The following is a 19475-nucleotide window of genomic DNA, read 5'->3' as shown; positions in this document are numbered from 1 at the left end:
AAAAAGACAGGTAATAGCCATTATTTGAGAGAATGTGGAAAAATTAGAATCATCATTCATAGTAGGTCAGGATGTAAATCTGTACAACTACTTTGGAAAACAGTCTGGCAGTTCCTCAAAAAGTTAAACATAGAATTATCATTTGACCTAATAAAGAAAAATGAAAATATATGTTCATATAAAAAACTTGGATGCAAATGTTCATAGCAGCTTTATTCATAATAGCCGAAATGTGGCCTTTTTACTGGAGTCCTAGGTCAGAGATATGCCCCAACAATCAAGTCCAGCCACCTGACCCCAAAATCAAATGGAAAAGTAATGGCTAAAAGCAGGAGAAGAACTTTAATTAGTATAGCTGTACTGGGGAAACAAGGACACCAGTGATTCCAGCCCTGTCTGTGGGGATACTCACACGAGCTCTCAAATCATACAGACGTATGCAGGAGGCGTACAAATTCTAGCAGGCTTGGTCAGATTGTGGTCTGGTGGATCATTACCTGGTCATGGGTGATGAGAAAGTTTCTATTGCCTGGGGATAGTTTTAACTTGTTAGAAGATGTTTATCAATCAGATTGTGGTTCTTAGAATCCCAGGTGATCAGTTCAAAACAGAAGAGACAAAGGCAAAATGGAGGCAAAGATGCCACTTTTTTTTTTTTTTTTTTTTTTTTTACATTTGTAGGACCAAGTGAAGAATCAGTGTTTTTAGCAAAATTAGCTTCTCAGTCCTTGTTACATGAATGACCCAAATGTTCATCAGCTGATGAGTGTAGGGTATAGCCCTGCAGTGGAGAACAGTGTTTGGACTTGTAAAGGAAGTACTGATACACGCTACACCTTTGAAACTTTATAGCAAGGGAAGGAAGCCAGTTAGAAAAGACCACACATATCATGTGATTCCATTTATGTAGAATGTATTGAATAAGCAAATCCATAGAACATAAGGAAATTAGTGATTGCCTGGGGCTAGGTGAAGTGTGGGATTGAGTGGCGATGGCTAGAGTATGGGGCTTTTGCAAGGATAGTGAATATGTTCTAAAATGTACTGTGGTGGGTCACACAACTCTGTGAATTATATATTTTCAATGGGTAAATTATATGGTATGTGAATTTTGTCTCCATAAAGATATTACCCAAAAGAAAATCTCACTTGCACCAGTTTTGATGTCTCAAGGAAGCAGGGGGCATAGTATAAAGTTGTACAGAGCCGTGGCTCACCATCCTCCAGGAGGAATTCAATTAAGGAAGGCAAGTTGACTGTCTGTTTTATGCCTGGCATACTGCTGGCCACAGAGAATGAAAACAAAGTTAAGTGCTCATTGAAGAACATTGGGATGAGCCAACGTGGGGTAGTGCATACACCACAGTCACTGCAAAGGGAGTGTGGAAGAACATAAGGCTTCCCCACAGCACAGAGGGTCAGAAGGCATCCCAGGCCAGGCTGGCGTGGAGCACGTGGACGTGGTGGTGGTGGTGGTCTTCCAGGTAGCAGAAGGTGCATCTGGGAAGGATATTAACTGTCATTCCCTTTTTCTCATCTTAGGGGACACTGCACACAAATACTGTGGAGGTCCATTCTTTGCCCTCTGGAACTTTTAGTTCACAGACCAGTAATACAGAGCTCTTGGTTCTTGGTTTGCTGTGTGCCTGGCACTGTTTTTAAGGACCTTTCTTATACTCTATGAAGGATGTGCTGCCATGATCCCCTTGGCAGACAAGGAACAGCACAGCCAGAAGGTCCCCAAGTTACCCTTGTCCATGCAACAGTCAGTCAAGTGGTGAGGCCAGGACTCACATACAGGCTTTGCAGGGATGCGTGCTAGTGGGCAGCTGTCTAAAACTGTTGTTCTCCATGAATGTCTTCCAGCCTCTGCTTTAGGATGCTTTGTGTTCTTTGTTAAAATGACTAGATGCATCTAAAATTAAACTGGAAGTCATTTCCTTCCTTCCTTCCTTCCTTCCTTCCTTCCTTCCTTCCTTCCTTCCTTCCTTCCTTCCTTCCTTCCTTCCTTCTTGCTTCCTTCCTTTAAATACAATTGAAGTTATTGTTGTTTCACTTAGTAAATTGCAGGACAGGAGGAAGTAAGTGATGATGATCACAGGCATCTGGTAATTTGAGCTGTTTGTACTCAGTGTTCATCAGATTGCATTCTGATAGCCCGAGGGAAGTCTTCCTGAACACTGGTGATGCTGATTGTTCACTGAGGTAGTTTTCTGGGTAAATATGTCTGTTGACTTCATTTGGAAAGTTCCCACCCAGACGACAAATGCCCTAGGTGTGAGCTAAGTGACAGTTGTTTTGCTCTCCTAAACGTAGTTCTGGATATGGGAAGTGAGGAGACTGTCTAGGGCCTTAGATTACAGGCCAAGTGGACTTTCAGCAGTCCTGCCTTCTTTTTCTTGTAGATTCTCTACCGTAATACCTCTTAGTAAACTATGAAATTGAAGCATATCTGATATTGGAGGAGATAACAAGCTTGTATTCGTCATAACATCTTTTAGTTGTAGTTGGAGGCAATATTTTAATTTTATTTCTATGTGGTGCTGAGGATCAAACCCAGTGCCTCACGTATGCTGGGTGAGCACTCTTCTACTGAGCCACGATCCCAGCCCTAAGCTTGTATTTTTTGAATAATCAAAGTCAGAGGTCAAAACATAGCTCATCCTGTATCTTTTTAATAGAAGGGCACACCTGAGCTAGCACCCTCAACATGGAATTTCTTTGGTGCCCAGACTAAGAGAGTCCCAGGGGAAAAAAAGCTGTGCCTTAGGGTATCTGGCAGACTCACAGTACCCTGCCACACAATCTGGATGACTAAGTACCCAACTGGTCCCCTGGCTGGTGATTTCTTAGCACTTTAGTCTTATCATTGCCAAATAGGCTGGAAAGGTTTAGAGAACAGGAAATAAGATGCTGGGAAATAAGGCAGCAGCTGTGAACTGCAGACAGGAGAGGAAATGAGAATGAATACTAGTCCAAGGAAACATTCGCAATTTCACTCCATTTTTAAATGAAGAATCATGGGAAAGACTTTGTCCCTAGTTGGCATGGAAGTTAACTACCTACCCAGCTAAATGCATTAGAACTCAGAGTAGTGTGTGGGGTGGGACCACATTTCCATTTACTGCTGCATCTCAACTGATTAAGAACTACCAAAGGATGAAATTGCATCTGTGAACATTTCATTTACCCAGCAACAGCAATAGTGTTGTCATAAGACCAAGAAATCTTTAATGTTAGAAATAATTTAAAAATATTTTTTCCTCTCTTCTTCTATGTTTATGTAATGCTGTGATTGTGCAGGCCGTTTTCATGAAGAAGGGCTTTGCTGTTGATGTTAACTATGCAGCTGAACTGGTAGTGAATAATAAATGCAAAAAGGCTAAAATACATAGTGTCTAACCTCTGTCCTCTGAAATAGGACACTTTGTCTAGAGGTACTTTTTGCAGAGAATCTCATAGCAGACAAATGTTCACTCTGTTAACCTAAAGATATAGCTTAAAAACTGATCAGTTATGAATATTGTGTCTTGTTTGTCAGATTCTATTCTGTGATTACTATTCTGAAGTGTGTAATGATGTAGACATCAATGATTAATGTCTGTCTGTTGAGACCAGATTGTAGCTACGTGCATATTTGTGGATTCCCTTAAATAAGGGAATCTTAATTTATTGTTCCTCTCTCCGCATATTGATACCTGCTCTTGGGTATGTTCACAACTCCTTAATGGCACACATAGCACTATATTATGTCTGTGTAGTAAACTGAGCTCCAACAGGGCCAGAGATATCCTAGTCTCTCTTTTTAGCCCCTAACAGTGTCTGGCTCATGTTAGGCAGACAGTCAGTATTTGCTGTTGTTAAAAATCTTTGGAAATTTAAAATTATCTACTTGAAATAGTTTTTAATACCTACTTGAAATAGTTTTTATAGCTCAAAGATATGATTTAACATGGATCAAACTTCTAATTCTATGTTATTGTTTGGCAAAATATGCTCAAAATTGCTGTGTCAGTATTTGAAGACAGGCCCACCTGTCCCTTTCCTCAACAGCAGATCTATCCACAAGCTGATGTTACTGGATCGTGTCAGCACTGTATCTGCAGAGCTGGGCCAGAGCAAGGAAGGGGCTCTCTACCCAGGGATGCAACCAGGTGCAGCTTCCTGGAGAGTTCTAGATGTCTCATCCTTGCAAATTGACTAGCGTGATGAGTCATCGACAGGTCTCCAAGGATCACAACCTCACGCTTCCTTTGATTATTGCAGGGTTTTTTAAAAGCTTTAGTACTATTTTCCTCTTGGAAGTTTTGAGGATTTTGTTGTGCATCTTATAAATGTTGATACCATCAAGAATGACAGACCAAGGCTAGCTCAAGGGGAATTGAATCAGACCATTATTAGGATCCTCTCCTAGCTCTGGTGCCCTGGAAGCATGTTGAAAGACCTAAAATCAGATGTGTAGGTTGTATAATTTTGAAGAGTTATGGGTTTGTGCACTAGTCTGAAAGCAGGAAGTGTGCTTTGGACAGATGGGTGTGAGTGGGACAGGAGGCATTGTAGAAGTCCTTGACCATCAGTTCATGGGCTCATTTTGTATTTTAGAATCCAAATTAGAAATTGGAAACCCTTTATGCCTGTGTCACATGTTTACAATAGTTACAATGAGTTTATTAGGCACAGAAAATTGGGAGTAGACAGGGCTCACATGTTGACAAATAATAGTGCCCTTGCTGACCCATGATAGTCCTCCCGTGTTGATGTGTTACCCCTACGTATGTAGATATTCTTCGCCTCCTTTAACTCGCTGAGGGCAACGGAGGTGGTTTATATCCTCCAATTCAATATTGGCCACATAGCATGAGAGTTATGATTTTTAAAAAATGGGGGGGGGCATCAGGGATTGAACCTGGGGCATTTAATTTCTAAGCCACAATCCCCATCCCTTTTTATTTTTTAAATTTTGAAACAGGGACTCACTAAGTTGCTGAGGCAAGTTTCCAGCTTGTGATCCTCCTGTCTTAGCCTCCCAAGTCAATGGGATTATAGGTTTGTGCCACCATGCCTAGCAGCATGAGAATTATAAATTCATGCGGAATATCTGACTGAACCAATTCATTAGGTCATCAGGATAGGCTAGCTGGGGTCAGCCTCAGGAGCACTTCACCACAGTGAACTTAAGGTATTGGTTTTGTGGCACATGGTCCACAGGACCAGTCCAGGCACCCCGCTCCCTTATAGATTTTTACTGGTCCTTCTGTGGGCTTATCTCAGACCCTTCAGGCATTTACTTAGTGTCGTAAACCACTGACTGACTTTCTACCTTTTTAGATAAGAAGGAGATACTTGCTAAGAAAGTTATACCTGAGAAAGATGAAAGTGATTTGTCTAGACTCAGAATTTTCTAAATTTAAGAATTTAGTTCTTACACTCATGAAATTTGAAACTTCTAACTTGGTTTGTTTGTTTTTGTTTTATACTCTGGGGATTGAATTTAGGGGAACCCTACCACTGAGCTACATCCCATCCCCTCCTTTTTTTTTTAAGAGAGAGCGGGGGCGGGGAGAAATTTTTAATATTTATTTTTTAGTTTTAAGTGGACACAACATCTTTATTTTACTTGTATGTGGTGCTGAGGGTCGAACCCAGTGCCCTGCGTATGCCAGGCCAGCGCACTACTGCTTGAGCCACATTCCCAGCCCCATCCCATCCCTTTTTATTTTGAGACAAAATCTTACTAAGTTGCTCAGGCTGGACTGAGACTTGCCATCCTCCTTTCTCAGCTTCCTGAGCTACTGGGATTACAGGCATACACCACACACTTGGCTTTCATACTTCCTTTGTGATAAATCCTAAAACAAATTAGATTTTTCAGCCATACCTTTTCTGAATTGACCGTGTTGATGCCAAATTCTTCAGATGTAAGATAGTTCCTTGAAAAAGGTGCCAGAAAATTTCACTTCTGGTGGAAAATGAAGCCAAATTAAGACTTACCCTTTCTTTTTTCTGTATTAAATAAACAACACATGACAATGAATCTTGTAAAAATCATTTCCCACAGTACAGGACCAGCAGGTGAGGGACCCTTGCACACCTGGGAGAGGCAGGTGCAGGGTGCCGGTGGGGCCTGTCTTCACAGTGGTGGGCATGTGCGGGCAGCGTTTGGACGTTTGTCCAGGTGACTGCTGTTTGCGAGGATATGTGTCAAGTGTGTCTGGAGCCACATGAGGCTGCCCTGTGTGGCTCCACCCATGTTGTCCCCCAGCTTTTTCCTGTGACCCTGCACTGTTTAGTTCTGGAGTTCAAGGCCTCATCACTGTGGCCCTGGCAGGTTTCTCCCGTGGTAACTGTCCTCTTGGTGGTCTCCTAGGTTGTGCTGGTGAGGTGGAATGAGCCGTACCAGAAGCTGGCCACGTGCGACGCAGACGGGGGAATATTCGTGTGGATTCAGTACGAAGGCAGGTGGTCTGTGGAACTGGTCAACGACCGCGGGGCTCAGGTGAGTGGGCAGGCCTCCTCCCAGGAGGATGATGCCCAGCGACCCCTGGCCAGGGCTGTAGTGCAGAGGCGACAACACTGCGCGGCGCCCAGCTTCTCCTTGAGCAGGCAGAGGAGAAACAACAGAAGCAGAGCTGCACCCTCTGTCCCTTGAGTGAACAGAAGCAGAGCTGTGCCCTCTGTCCCTTGTCTCTTGAGTGAACAGAAGCAGAGCTGTGCCCTCTGTCCCTTGTCCCTTGAGTGAACAGAAGCAGAGCTGTGCCCTCTGTCCCTTGAGTGCGCTGCTGCTCATCAGCCGCCGCGGGCCTTCCCCGTTGCCCAGGGCTGTGACTATGCATTAACTTTGGGTCCTCAGAAGAGCGCCTGGCACGTTTCTTTTCCTCCCTTTAGAAGGTGTTTTCCCTGCGCTGCCATCTCCACAAGACTGTTTCTCACAACCTACTCCCTAAGCCATGAGTTTGTGACACTCCTCTATGGGGTTTCAGTTAGTGTGGCCACCTGTTGTCTTCCGCCCTTCCTTTCTGGTACAGTTTGTGTCCACTCTGAGGAAGAGAGCTGCTCCAGGGATGCCCCACTGAGCCATGCTGTCCCTGAGCACCTGGTGGGTGGCTGCTGGGCCTTCTCCTGTATTTGAGGACACGTCACGGAGATTGACAGTACAGTGATTGGAGAGCCTGGCTCCTCTGGGGATGTTTGTTGACATGGGGCTTCCCGTACTGTTTTAACTCTTCCAGAATGAGTTCTCGTGAGCCTTGCTCTACATTTCTAAGGGATAGGATTCCCTCTCCTGCCTGTTCCTTAAATAAGCTATGAGCTTCCATCTGAAAGATATAGCCCACTCAGGTGGCATAAAATTGCAAGAAAGGAAGATTTATTGTCAGTGAGAATTAGCAGGCTAAGGATCATAAGATGCCATCACAGAAGACAAACTTCCCTTTGCCTGAAGACAACATTCTTCTTGTGTGAGTTTCTTTGTTAGTAAGGGTAAACGTAACAATATTGACTGACTCTAATAAAGCCTTATCAGCTTCCCACAAGCTTTGCCTTCTTGGAGTGACAAAAGAAGAGGTAGCACCAGCCCGTGACCACTAACCAGCCTTCCTGAAGGAGAGGTACAAATGTGGGAAATCTCCTGACCCACAGGCACTCAAGTCACTCTGAGGGTGCGTCTTGTAGTCAAGAGCATTAGCTCTGGAGTCAGCAGAGGCAGGAAATCCCACTGTTGACCTCTGAGTGGGAAGTATTTAACATCTCTGTGCCTCAGTTTCCTCACCTGTGACAGAGCAGAGGATCCCTGAGGACTAAATAAGACTCTACATGAAAAGCACAGTGTATGGCGGCTGTCCCTGCACACTAAGGCAGTGCTTGCACTGATGGTCAGTACTGCTTCCTCACAGCCCCCTAGCATAGAACTCACCTGCCCTGAGACAGTAGCCAGGCGTCATCTCCAAAGACAAATTGCAGGCCTGGAGTTGGAAGCTGTTCATGGATTCCTGTGAAGTGGACAGTTCTCTGAGGTTGCCCATAGAGTCTCTAACCAAAGTAGAGGACGCTTTTCTAAGGCCACATTATGGGGTGAGATGTGTCTTCAGATTTAGGATGACAAGAGCACTTTAAGTGCTTAAGCACTTTAGTGCTTAAAGTCATTCCTTAGGGGAGAAAGAGAAAAGGACACTAGGTCACATGCCAACCAAGTGCTTGGCTTTTTAACGTGTTATTTCCCTTCATCTCCATAGGAACCTTATTCTGAAAATGTTCTTATTCTCAGTTAATAGAAAAGTCCAGATCAAGCAGGTTCAGTAGCTTGCCCGATGCGAGGACTCAGGCCTTGGTGTGAGTCCAGGACACTTCACTGCATGGCTTGTTCCCAGACAAGCGCAGTTTTCTCTTGGCAGAAATTCATATGTCACAGTATATCCTCAAATGCTCAGGCTTTATTACTGTTTGAGGAACCCACCCCACCAGCCAAGCAGCGCCACCGCCACGTGGTTTTCTCCTGGCGGAAGCCTCTCCTGGTTGGGGATCTCCTCATTTCCATATGGCAGCTGCGTCATCACCGCCACCTGTCATGTCCCTCTCTGTTTCTTTCCATGGAGAGTGTGGAGTAGACAGCCATGTCAGAAATAGGAAAGGTAGCATGAGTTCAGCTCTGGAGGCCAATGAGCTGTGAGCAGCTGGCAGCATCCAGAACCTACAAATGCCTTTGCTGCCAGGTTCCTCTGGAGTCACCACTATATCTTGTGACCTGATTCCGATTTCATGAAATTTTGCTTTTTGAAACTTTGTTTCTTGAAAACATTGAGCAGTTTTCACCACTAAACACTGTCATGTTTTGGGAAGGACCAGTTGCTTTTATTTGCTCTGAGTCAGATCTTTTCTGAATAAAAATGACACCACACATGGGTTCCAGTGGATCACGGGTGGGGGGCACTGGTGGCTCTGCATGCTTGGAAAAGCGTCTGGTGAAAGGAATAGTTCTGCAGCTTGGAGGATGAGCGTTCTTGAAGCCAGCTTCGAGAAGAGTGCCACTTTTCTTCTTTTAGAAGAAATAACAGGTGATCCTCGATACAGAGAGTGTCTCTCACTGTCATGGAGTAAGCAAACACTTGGCTGAAGCTAAATGATGGCCTTAACAATTTCTTTTTCAGGCATTGTTTATAAGTCCTGTATTTCAAAAAGGGTCTGCAACAGTGGGCACTTTATTGTACCATATTAGTCATTGAAGAAGGTTGTGCCAGGCACATGCACTGAGATAGTCTCTTGAGAAGCTGCCTCAGGCAAACTATTGGTTGGGTTGCTGCTCAGCTTCAGTTATTTCTCGTCTGAGTACTGTCTTTAATAATGTAAAGGCATTGTAACCCTGTGCAATTGAAAAGCAACCAGAAGAAGGGAAGTTTCTTCTATTTTCTCTCCAGCATTCAGTATTTGACTTCACATTATTTTTGGTTTTCACTATTTTGTTTTTCTAGGTGTGATATATTCTTGTTGCTCCGAGCTGCCTAATAAACCCAGTTAATTCATGTGAACATCCTGCATCACCTTATGTGAGATTGCCAATGTTTTTTTTTTTTTAAATAAGATCCCCAAAGTGCAGGAAACCAAAAATAAACAAGTAGAACTATATCAAAGTGAAAAGCTTCTACACAACAAAAGAAACAATCAATATAATATACTCTGCAGAATGGAAGAAAATATTTGTAAATTGTAAATCTGGCAGTGGGTTAATATATGAGTTATTATAATACGGAACTCAAATAACTCAAAAGAAAATTCCCAGATAATTCAATTAAAAATTGGACAATAGACCTAAGTAGAGACATCTCAAAAGAAAAGCTACAAATGGCCAGTAGGTATATGAAAAAAAAATGCTCAACATCACTAATCATCAGAAAAACAGTGAGCTGCCACCTCAAGTTAGAATGGCTGTGATTAAAAAGACAGACAGTAAGCACTAGGGGAGGGAGGTGTAAATTCCCACTGTTGGTGGAATGTAAATTAGTGCAGCCATTATGAAAGGGTTTGGAAGTTCCTCAAAAATTAAAAATGAGTAATTTTATGGGTAAGGATTCACACACACACACACACACACACACACACACACACACACACACAGAATACAACAACCGAAAAAGGATGAAATTCTGTCATTTGCAACAACACAGGTGAAACCAGAGAGCGTCATGTTAAGTGAAATAAGTCAGGTACAGAAAGGCAAATGCTACATCGTCTCACTCATATGCAGAATCTACAAAATGTTGGTCTCATAGAAGGTGAAATAGAATGGTCATTACCAGAGGCTGGGGACAGTGGTTGAGAGGGTGAGATGAGGAGAGGTTGGTCAGTGGGTATTAACTTAGTGTTAGATAAGAACAAGAAGTTCTGGTGTATTGTTGCACAGTAGGGTAATTATCAGTAATGAGTGTTCTAGGTATTTCAAAACAGCTATAAGAAAGGATTTTCATTTTTTTTCACTACAAAGAAACAATGATTGTTGAAAGAGATGGGTTGCTATAATATCCCTGAGAAGCTTCATTTTCCTGGCCTTGCCTTAGCTCTCTATTAAGATGTTTTTCCTCTTAGTACATAGTTAAAATGCCGGTAAGTGATAGCATTATCTTTGCAAAATGAAAGAACTTTTAAATTTTATTGCAGAATATAATGTGTGAAACAATTTTTGTTTTAAATTAAGAAAAACTAGGTAGTTCAGATGGTTGGGATATAATTTAAAGGAACCCAAGGTTCTAGATTTAACTGAAGAAATGGTTTTTGTTTGTTAGTTTGTCTTTTTTTTTTTTTTAAGGACTCTCAGAGCAGTTATTCAAGAGCTACTTAACAAATCATGCCATTGTCATGATAAGAGATATTGCTGGTCACTCATTATAAACCTTTAGCCCCTTTTGCAATTAGTTCATATATTTCTTTTATTTCTTAAAATATGATTCATCTAGTAATGTCACATTGTTTAAAAAACATTGTTTATTTAGTTGTAGTTGGACATAATACCTTTATTTTATTTTTATGTGGTGGTGAGGATTGAATCTAGGGCCTTGCAATGTGCTAGGCGAGCGCTCTACCACTAAGCCACAACCCCAGCCCCATAATGTCACATTTTAAAGAGACTTGAATAGTTCCAAGTTTAAGCAACAGTGACGATCATAGAGTAATTCTTGTGTTAGAAAAGATTAAAAACAAACAAAAGTTAATACAAACTGAAAAAGTAAATTAAGAAAGTACAGTGAGGCAAGCCTGTAATCCTAGTGATTTGGGAAGCTGAAGCAGGAAAATTGCAAGTTCAAGACCAGCCTTGGGAACTTTGTGAGATCTTGTCTTAAAAAATAAAAAGGACTGGAGTATAGCTAGTGGTAAAGTACTCTGGATTCAATCCCTAGTACCACACAGGTGGGTGCACTCACGCATGTACTCACACAAGAGTCAAATAGAAGTAGAGCACAAATTAGAATAAATACAAATGGACTAAATCAGAAAATAAAGCCTAATGGATTATATTTTTAAAAGCTGGGATCTATGTCTTTTAGAGCCACATGTAGAACTTAAGGACATATACAAATTTAAAGTAAAAGGATGACAAAGATACATCTGGCAAATACCAAGGGAAAAAAAATTAAGCTGGTGTAGTTAGATTACTATTAGATAAAATAACTTAAAGACAGAAAATATTACTTTGTTAACAGAGACATCAGATAATGATAAACTGTAGTTTATCAAGATGTTTTTAATATATATACTTTTAATAATACCATCAAAATAGTGAAGGAGACTGGTAGAGCTGAAAGGAAAAATTGATCAATCCACTGACATACTCAGATGTGTGTTGGCAGCAGTGTGGAGAGCAGGTTGTGCCCTCTCTGAGTTAGTCCGTGGTGTGCAGAACAGCAATTTCCAGGCTCTTCCTGAACCTTAGTCAGTTCATTTTGTAAAACAGCAGTTTGCCATAAGCAAATTAATTGTGAGTTTTAAGTGCTAAGAAGGAATGACTTTACACCTTGTTTGTACAAGTAAACAACCACCATTTGTCTGGCACACTCATAAGGCATTAACTGATAAACTATTCATGCTAATAAGAATGAACTTATTGAATTAATCAGAAGCACATGGATATATGGGCAAATCAAACTCAGAAAATCCAGGCCCACAAGCCTGGATTATGGAACACACCAGACCAGTGAATGATGCAACCCCTCGGTCAAGACTCATAAAAGGAGGCACACCCTAAGACTGGACACAGCAGCACCCTGATTCTTTCACCAGGGTCATTGGTCACAAGCCTTGCCCAGGAAAATCACCACCATGAGGAATCTTTAGCAGAGTGTGGTTTCTCCTGCCCATGATGACCACACAAGTCCCATTCCAAGCTGACGCCCCAAATTGATACTGTGAAACTGCCTCCAGACTTTGGCCTAGAATAAATTCTTGCATTGTGTCCTGAACAAGTTCTTTGACTGTTTTTTAATCTTATCTGACCACCCATAATGACTCTGCATTTCTATCTGCTCTTTGCCTTTGCTCTCAGGGAGCCTCTGGAACCCCTGTGGCTGCCTTGGCCCTTTCCTTGTCTTTCTGTAACCTATATATATATATAATTGGGTGAAGTGTGATATGTGACTTGAATATTGTAGATAATAAAAATTAAGACAGGAATAAAAGAACCTGTGATTGCCTCTCCTATGACTACCAGGTGACCCATGAGTATTAAGTGAATTGCCATTGATGAAAGTACCGGTGAACTGAATTCTGACATTGTGGGAAGATGCAAACCTTTTTGTCTATGTTAATGACATAGCACACTCATGACAAACAACCAGCAAAGATACAGAAGATTGGAGCAACACAGTTAAGAAACTGGACCTAGTAGACATGTGGAGGTCCCAAGTCTATCAGTTAGAACACAGTTTTTCTCATAGAACGTTTAACAATTGACCTGTTCTTACATAAGAGTCTGTAAACTTTCTATGAAGGGGCAAATATGAATATTTTAGGTTTTCTGGATCAAGAGCCAAAAATCAAGTATTATGTAATGAGAAAACAAATTTTAAAAACTTACTGATGAAATAAAAAAAACTTTATGGATGTTAAAACTTGAATTTTGGAGGTGGGGCGGTAGCTCAGTGGCAGAGTGCTTGCCTAGCATATGAGAGGCACTGGGTTTGATCCTTAGCACCATATAAAAATTAAAAAAATTTTTTTTCCTTCAACTATTTTAAATCTGCCACAGTCCGGCTGCAGCAAAACAGCCGGAGGGTGAGGAGCAACTTGTGTACGTTGATATAGCAGGAGTGGGAGCCGTTTATTGAAGGACAGGAGGGGTATATATACATTTCACACAGCTTATCTTAATTAACATAAACTAGATACAGCAGTCAACCAATAAGGAATCTCCACACTTAATGGCTCGCTGGCGTTAACTTCACAAACCACTCCCTCTGCAAAATGCCAGGCGCCATCTTGACTTGTTTACAGATTCTAACATAAACCATTCTTAGTTTGAGTAGTAGACCAACAGAGCTGACAGGCCAGATTTGCCCATAAGTTGTGGTTTGTCAATCCTTAATTTAGGTTATAAAGTAAATTTCAGTAGACTTCCAGTGGTAGGTACCATGACTATAGATCACAATCCCATGAGTTCATTGAACTTGGGTTAAAACTTAATAACAAAAGAGTTAATAAATTCTTGCATATTTGAGATTTAAAAAAATGTGTAGTGAAATAGTTCCTGGGTTAAAAAATACATTTAATGCATGTTTATAAAGTCCTAGATCTGAATGATAATAAAAGCATGTATTAAAATTTGTAAGATAGGATTAAAGTGGTAATGTGAGAGAAATGTGTAGCCTTCACCCCCTACCCCCCCGCCCCCTCATGCTGGGGATGGAACCCAGGACCTTGCACATACTAGGCAAGTGCTCTACCAACAAGTTATACCCCAGCCTAGTCTTAACTACTTATACAGCAGAGTCCAAATACCCACAGGTATATAAGAATAGTATAATAATATTGGATAATCCATAGAAGGAATTTACCACAATAGATCACGAGAGAAAAAACAATGTCATGTGGATAGATTCAGTGCATGCATTTGATAAATTCAGTTGTAAGTAATGTTTTCCATTAAGACTTCTTTACCTTCATTTTGATCAAGAATAAGGCGGGAGGTGTAGCTTAGTGGTAGAATGCTTACCTAGAACCTGTAAGGCCCTGGGTTTGACCCTAGTACCATAAAAGAGAAAAATTAAAATGTATCCCATTTTGATTGAGATAATATTATTAGCAAGACTATGAGAGAATATAATCAGAAACTTAGAGCTTTACTATTTTGGTAAATGACCACAGACACTCATGGAGAATCTGTCACCAATCTTAAGGGGAAGGCAATATAACAGCAGTTAAAAGTAAGAACCCTGGAGCCACAGAACCCTGGGCTTCTTCTCAGCTCTGCCACTCTCTTGCAGTGTGGCTGGGAGAAGATCACGTAGCCCCTGTGGTTTCCTCTGCAGATGGGGGACAGCACTTTCATGGGCAGTTGGTGTGGGGCTTAATGGGTGAATGGCCACACAGTACATAAAACGGTGCTAACGAGGACCACGCTGCCCCTCACTGCAGTCCCTGGAGCTTTCCTGATGATGCCTTCACTGCGGTTTCTCTTCAGGCCCTCTTGATCTTAGCCGAAAGGCCAAGCTAACCATTCTATCTAGGCTTTGGTAAAAGTGTTTCCGCTTTCAGATCACAATTGACCCTTTTCTCTGTGTGTCTGAAGGTGAGTGATTTCACGTGGAGCCACGATGGGACTCAAGCACTTATTTCGTATCGAGATGGGTTTGTCCTGGTTGGTTCTGTCAGTGGACAAAGACACTGGTCATCTGAGATCAACCTGGAAAGTCAAATCACATGTGGCATATGGACTCCTGATGACCAACAGGTAATGCCTCTGGCTCTGCATGTGTAATGGTAAAACCTTGGGGGCTGAGGAGGAAGAAGGGTGTGGGAGAGAGGGAGCTGGTGTGAAAGCCTCTTAAAGATCATCACAGAGGAGAGAACCAACCATCAAGGTAAAAACTAAAACAAAAAGTTTAAATGAAGCATAGATTTCAGGAATGATATTTTCCACCAGTAAGGTAACTGAGTTAACATTTTAGTTTATAAAATATTCAAACAAATTTATCTTAAAATTCATATGAACCAATTAATAAATAATGGATATAAAAAATAATTCACAAGAGGAAGTTCAATTAATAACCATGATAGGAAAATATTCATTCTCTGGGGAAATTTTAAAATTAGCACTAGGAGGGTATATTTTTCACCTATTAGTGAAAAATAATAAAATGGGCTGGGAATGTGGCTCAAGTGGTAGCGCGCTCGCCTGGCATGCATGCGGCCTGAGTTTGATCCTCAGCACCACATACAAACAAAGATGTTGTGTCCGCTGAAAACTAAAAAAAAATAAATATTAAAAATTCTCTCTCTCAAAAAATAATAATAATAAAATGACACAGGTGATTTACTGATTATGATAAGAATGTAAGCAAGTAAGCATTCTTATTCATTCCTGGTAATAATGTATATTAGACCTTTGGAGAAGCAATTTGGCAGAGTATGTTGAAAGGCTTACAAACTACTATCCACCTTTATAATGTGCTTTTGGAACTTATCTAAAAGAAACAAAAATGGACAAAATTACCTAAAATTATAAAGACATATATGGTAGTAAAATTTGTCAACAGCCTTGTCTAAAATAGGAGATGGGGCTGGGGCTCGGGCTCGGGCTCAGCAGTATCATACTTGCCTGGTGTGTGAGAGGCACTGGGTTTGATTCTCAGCACTGCATATAAATAAATAAAATCAAGGTCTATCAACAACTAAAAAATAAAATAGAAGAATGATTACATAAACCATGGCATAACCACTTAAAAGAATATACAGTAACTCAATAAATTATAGATTGTGGTTATAAAGATGATATAATAATCTGAAAGAGCTTTTAGGATGTTATGTGGAAAAAAATTAGGATATGAAATGACATGTGTGTTATGTTGCCACATCATAAAACAACCAAAAGAAACCCATCCATAAGTTGGAAAGGACGGGACAGAAATGAATCAGAATCCCTCAGTAGTTATTTGGTGGATGTGAATCTCTGGTTCATCTTCTACAAAGATGCTTCACTTTTAGTTGTTTTTTCAGTAGTGCTGGGGATTGAACCCAGAGCCTTGCATTTGCTAGGCAAGTGCTGTACCACTGAGCCACATCCCTATTCTGTGGTTCATCTTCCAAACTCTTAATTTCAAAATTGTTTTTATTATGCCTATTTGGTTTTCATGATAGTATATAATAACCTTATAAAATTACATTTTGATAATTCACTCTTAAAATATAAGGATTGACAGGCTAAAACCTTTGTAAATATAAACCTTATGTTTTATGCCAGAAAATTTTCTAAAGAGATTTAAGTTTAGTATTTGTAAAAGCAAGCAATACAATATGGAACTATAATTTTTGGTTTTGAGCCTCTTTCTTTTTTTTTTTTTAACTGAATTGCTTTCCTCTGAGCACCACATATTTATTTCATGTTTCCATTTTTTTAATTAAGAAAAGCAAATATTTTTTTTCTTTCCTTAAAATTAGTATTACTAGATTTATGAGAACATATTTTCAACTGCAAGTTCCTTCCCTTGCTCCCTGCCACACACGTGTGTATTCATAGGAAGCCTTTGGATTTATTGTAAAGCTTTACTATCCCTAGAGTATCCTCATAGAGAAGTCCATGAAGTGGCCTTGTACAAAGCACCTGACCTTTCCTGCATCAGTTTCCTCCACTGTAAGGACAGGTGGGAATTATTTCCTGCCTCATTCACAGGGCTTTAGTCATGATCAGATGAAGGAACAGATGTGAAAGAACTTAAAAATAGATCAGTGGGAGCCCTGGCTTCACATCCTTCCTCTCACGAGCCCATGTGCCTTCTGCGAGGCTCACCTCGTGGTCCCTTGATAGGCTGTGCCAGCCCGTGTCCTCAACAGACTGCACACTTACCTTGTAAGTGGTGTGGGTCCCACTGGAGATGCCCCAGTGAGACATCGCTCCTCCTTTGGAATGCTTGTGGATCTGTGGAGGAGACAGATGATAAGCATACTGCCATTGTGCCTGGTGGAGGTCCTGCCAGTGGAGCAGACAGACCCTAGAGAGTGGGGTATGCCACGTGAATGTGGCATGCGGTAGAGCCTGGGGTATCCATTCTCTCAGGTTAGATTTGAAGCAGTGGACCCTGAACAAAGGAGCCCACAGTGCTATGGCTGTGGCCATGGGAGCCATGAGGCATGCTGACATGCCTGGCTTGTTCTGTAGTTTGCAGGCATCTGCAAGGGCAGAGCCTGTATGGTGGGGGGCAGGGGGGGGTTCAGGACCAGACCCTCTGCCCTGATGATTGCTGGATTTACACTCAGCAAAATGTTCCACTGCCTTTCAAAAATGGTTTGCAGGGCACAGAAGCATGATGATTCATGGACAAATTTAGCATAGAGAGAAGGTGGTTATTGGATATCTTGGCAGTGATAATAATATTGGGAATCCAACAAGTTAAACAAATTTGCTGAACAAAATTCAACATATAAATTTTGGGGCACATAATTTAGCCCATAACAAACTAATAAAAATTACACCAGAGAACACAAAATTCATAGAAAAAACAATGACATAAACTCAGCTTGATAAACTTAAGGCAAATTTATAAATAGAACAGTATTTGTAGGGCTTGGGGGAAAAACAGAATGGCATAAATAGAAAATGACAAAGAAATAAATATAAATATGATAGGAAAAAATATCTGTGGCTCCTGCATTGATCCAGAGTAATGCAGCAGAGAAGCCCTTGATTCACAGCCTAGCTTGTATGGACAAGATGTTTCATTTGCTCTACGTTCTCCAGGGGTTGGTAGAAGACCATATCCCTTGATTTATGAAAGGGCTTTGAGATGGAGGTATTTGAAGCTGTCCTTCCAGCACATTTTGGGTCTTAGTGGCCATCTGTGCACTGAAGAATTCTGCTGAGAGCTTGAGATGTAGAAATGGTGACATTCTCCAGCATGTTCCTGGGACGACCATGACTCTCCTCAGAGAGCAGAGACTAACTGGCATGTCTGTGTCCCCTGAGAACAGGACTAAAGGGAAAAGCCTCAAATTCAAATTTCAGGGATTCAGTTCAAATAAAAAAAATTTTTTTTATTAGCTGTTCTCAGCACTCACAGTATGGGAAGACCACTCCTTTGATTCCTGGCGTTCTTGGGAGAGCCCTAAGAAGTTCCTCAGTGCCTTCTGCTATGGGGACAGGGCTCTACAAGAAATGTGCTTGTGACTTTGTCCCTTTCTCATCTCTGGACTCCATTCCTCCCAGAGCTCCTGCATCATGGCACTTACATACTGTGGCTACCTGAACCATTATTTTTAAAAGTAATTTCAGGAGACTTTCAAGGCATTCAAATGTACACGTTTAGGAAAGTTAGCAACAGCTGTGTTCTCCCACGGTGGGCGTGGCCTGGTCAGATGGGAGTGCTTGTCTTGCCAGCATGTGTGGCTTCCCTCCCTAGGCAGCACTTCATCCAGCACCCTCAATTCACCTGTCTTCTGCTCAGGCTTACCTGCGGCTCTCCTAGCCACAGGTGCACAAGTAACCTCATCTCTGGGCTGTGGTCCCCGCTGAGGTCTTTCTAGCAGCCTGGTGCTGCACTGCACTGCCCCTCCTCTGCCTGGCCCTGTGGGCAGTGATTCCCTTGCAGCCCCGGGTGCTGTTCTCCAGCAACACCTGCCCTCTCAGCTGGATCTCGCCTCTCCCCAGCCTCCCACCTCTGCCTCCACTGCTTCCTCACTGACACTCCCTCATGCTGTGTCTAGGCTCCAAGCTTGGGCCCCTTCCCTGTTTTCTTTCCTCTGGGCACCTGTTGGAGATATTAATTGGTGAGAAGTGAACTGTCACAGATAACTCACGTGGTCAGTGTGTAAATGAAAGAATATTCACTTACTTTTAAAATATAAGGCTATGACGGAAGTAACAAATTAGAACTCAAGGAAATTTGCTACTTTCCCAAATGTAGTCCAAGTAATAAATGATTCTTAGGGTTTTTAAATTGTATGTATCCTTCTTCTTTAATTGAATAAAATAAATTTAATTAATAATATAATTTTTCTTAATTTATGAAAAATTTTAGTATCTCATAAAAAGTAAATAAAGAACCCACATATTTTGCATCAATTTTTAAATACTCCTCCCTTTTTTTCCCTTGCTATTTTCTTATAACAAATCCCAGGCAGTGTTGTCAGATCAGTGTCACAGCCCGGCTGTTCTTCACAGCAGGGAAGGTCCTTAGATGTGGGTTTGCCTGTGGCTCTGGGCACTGTCCATCAAGGAGATGGATATTCCTCCTGAAGATCTGTTTTGTCTTGCACTGTCAGACAGGAAGGGAATTATAAAGGGA

At 41.5% G+C, this 19475-nt stretch overlaps 1 protein-coding gene across 7 annotated transcripts in view; it reads left to right on the top strand.

Moving 5' to 3' along the window:
* Tulp4 (TUB like protein 4) overlaps positions 1–19475 on the top strand; it is a 220620-nt gene that overhangs the window by 152115 nt on the left and 49030 nt on the right. For all 7 annotated transcript variants that reach the window (XR_013424719.1, XM_078018817.1, XM_078018816.1 and 4 more), the window contains 2 exons: positions 6368–6496; positions 14768–14929. Coding sequence is in view for 6 of the 7 variants with exons in the window: in XM_078018817.1 (XP_077874943.1) it covers positions 6368–6496; positions 14768–14929 (291 nt within the window). In the remaining variant the exon portion in view is untranslated. The remainder of the gene's footprint in view (positions 1–6367; positions 6497–14767; positions 14930–19475) is intronic.

This window comes from Ictidomys tridecemlineatus, chromosome 8 (assembly GCF_052094955.1).
Source record: "Ictidomys tridecemlineatus isolate mIctTri1 chromosome 8, mIctTri1.hap1, whole genome shotgun sequence".
Lineage (NCBI taxonomy): Eukaryota > Metazoa > Chordata > Mammalia > Rodentia > Sciuridae > Ictidomys > Ictidomys tridecemlineatus.
This window is presented reverse-complemented; position numbering and strand designations above follow the sequence as displayed.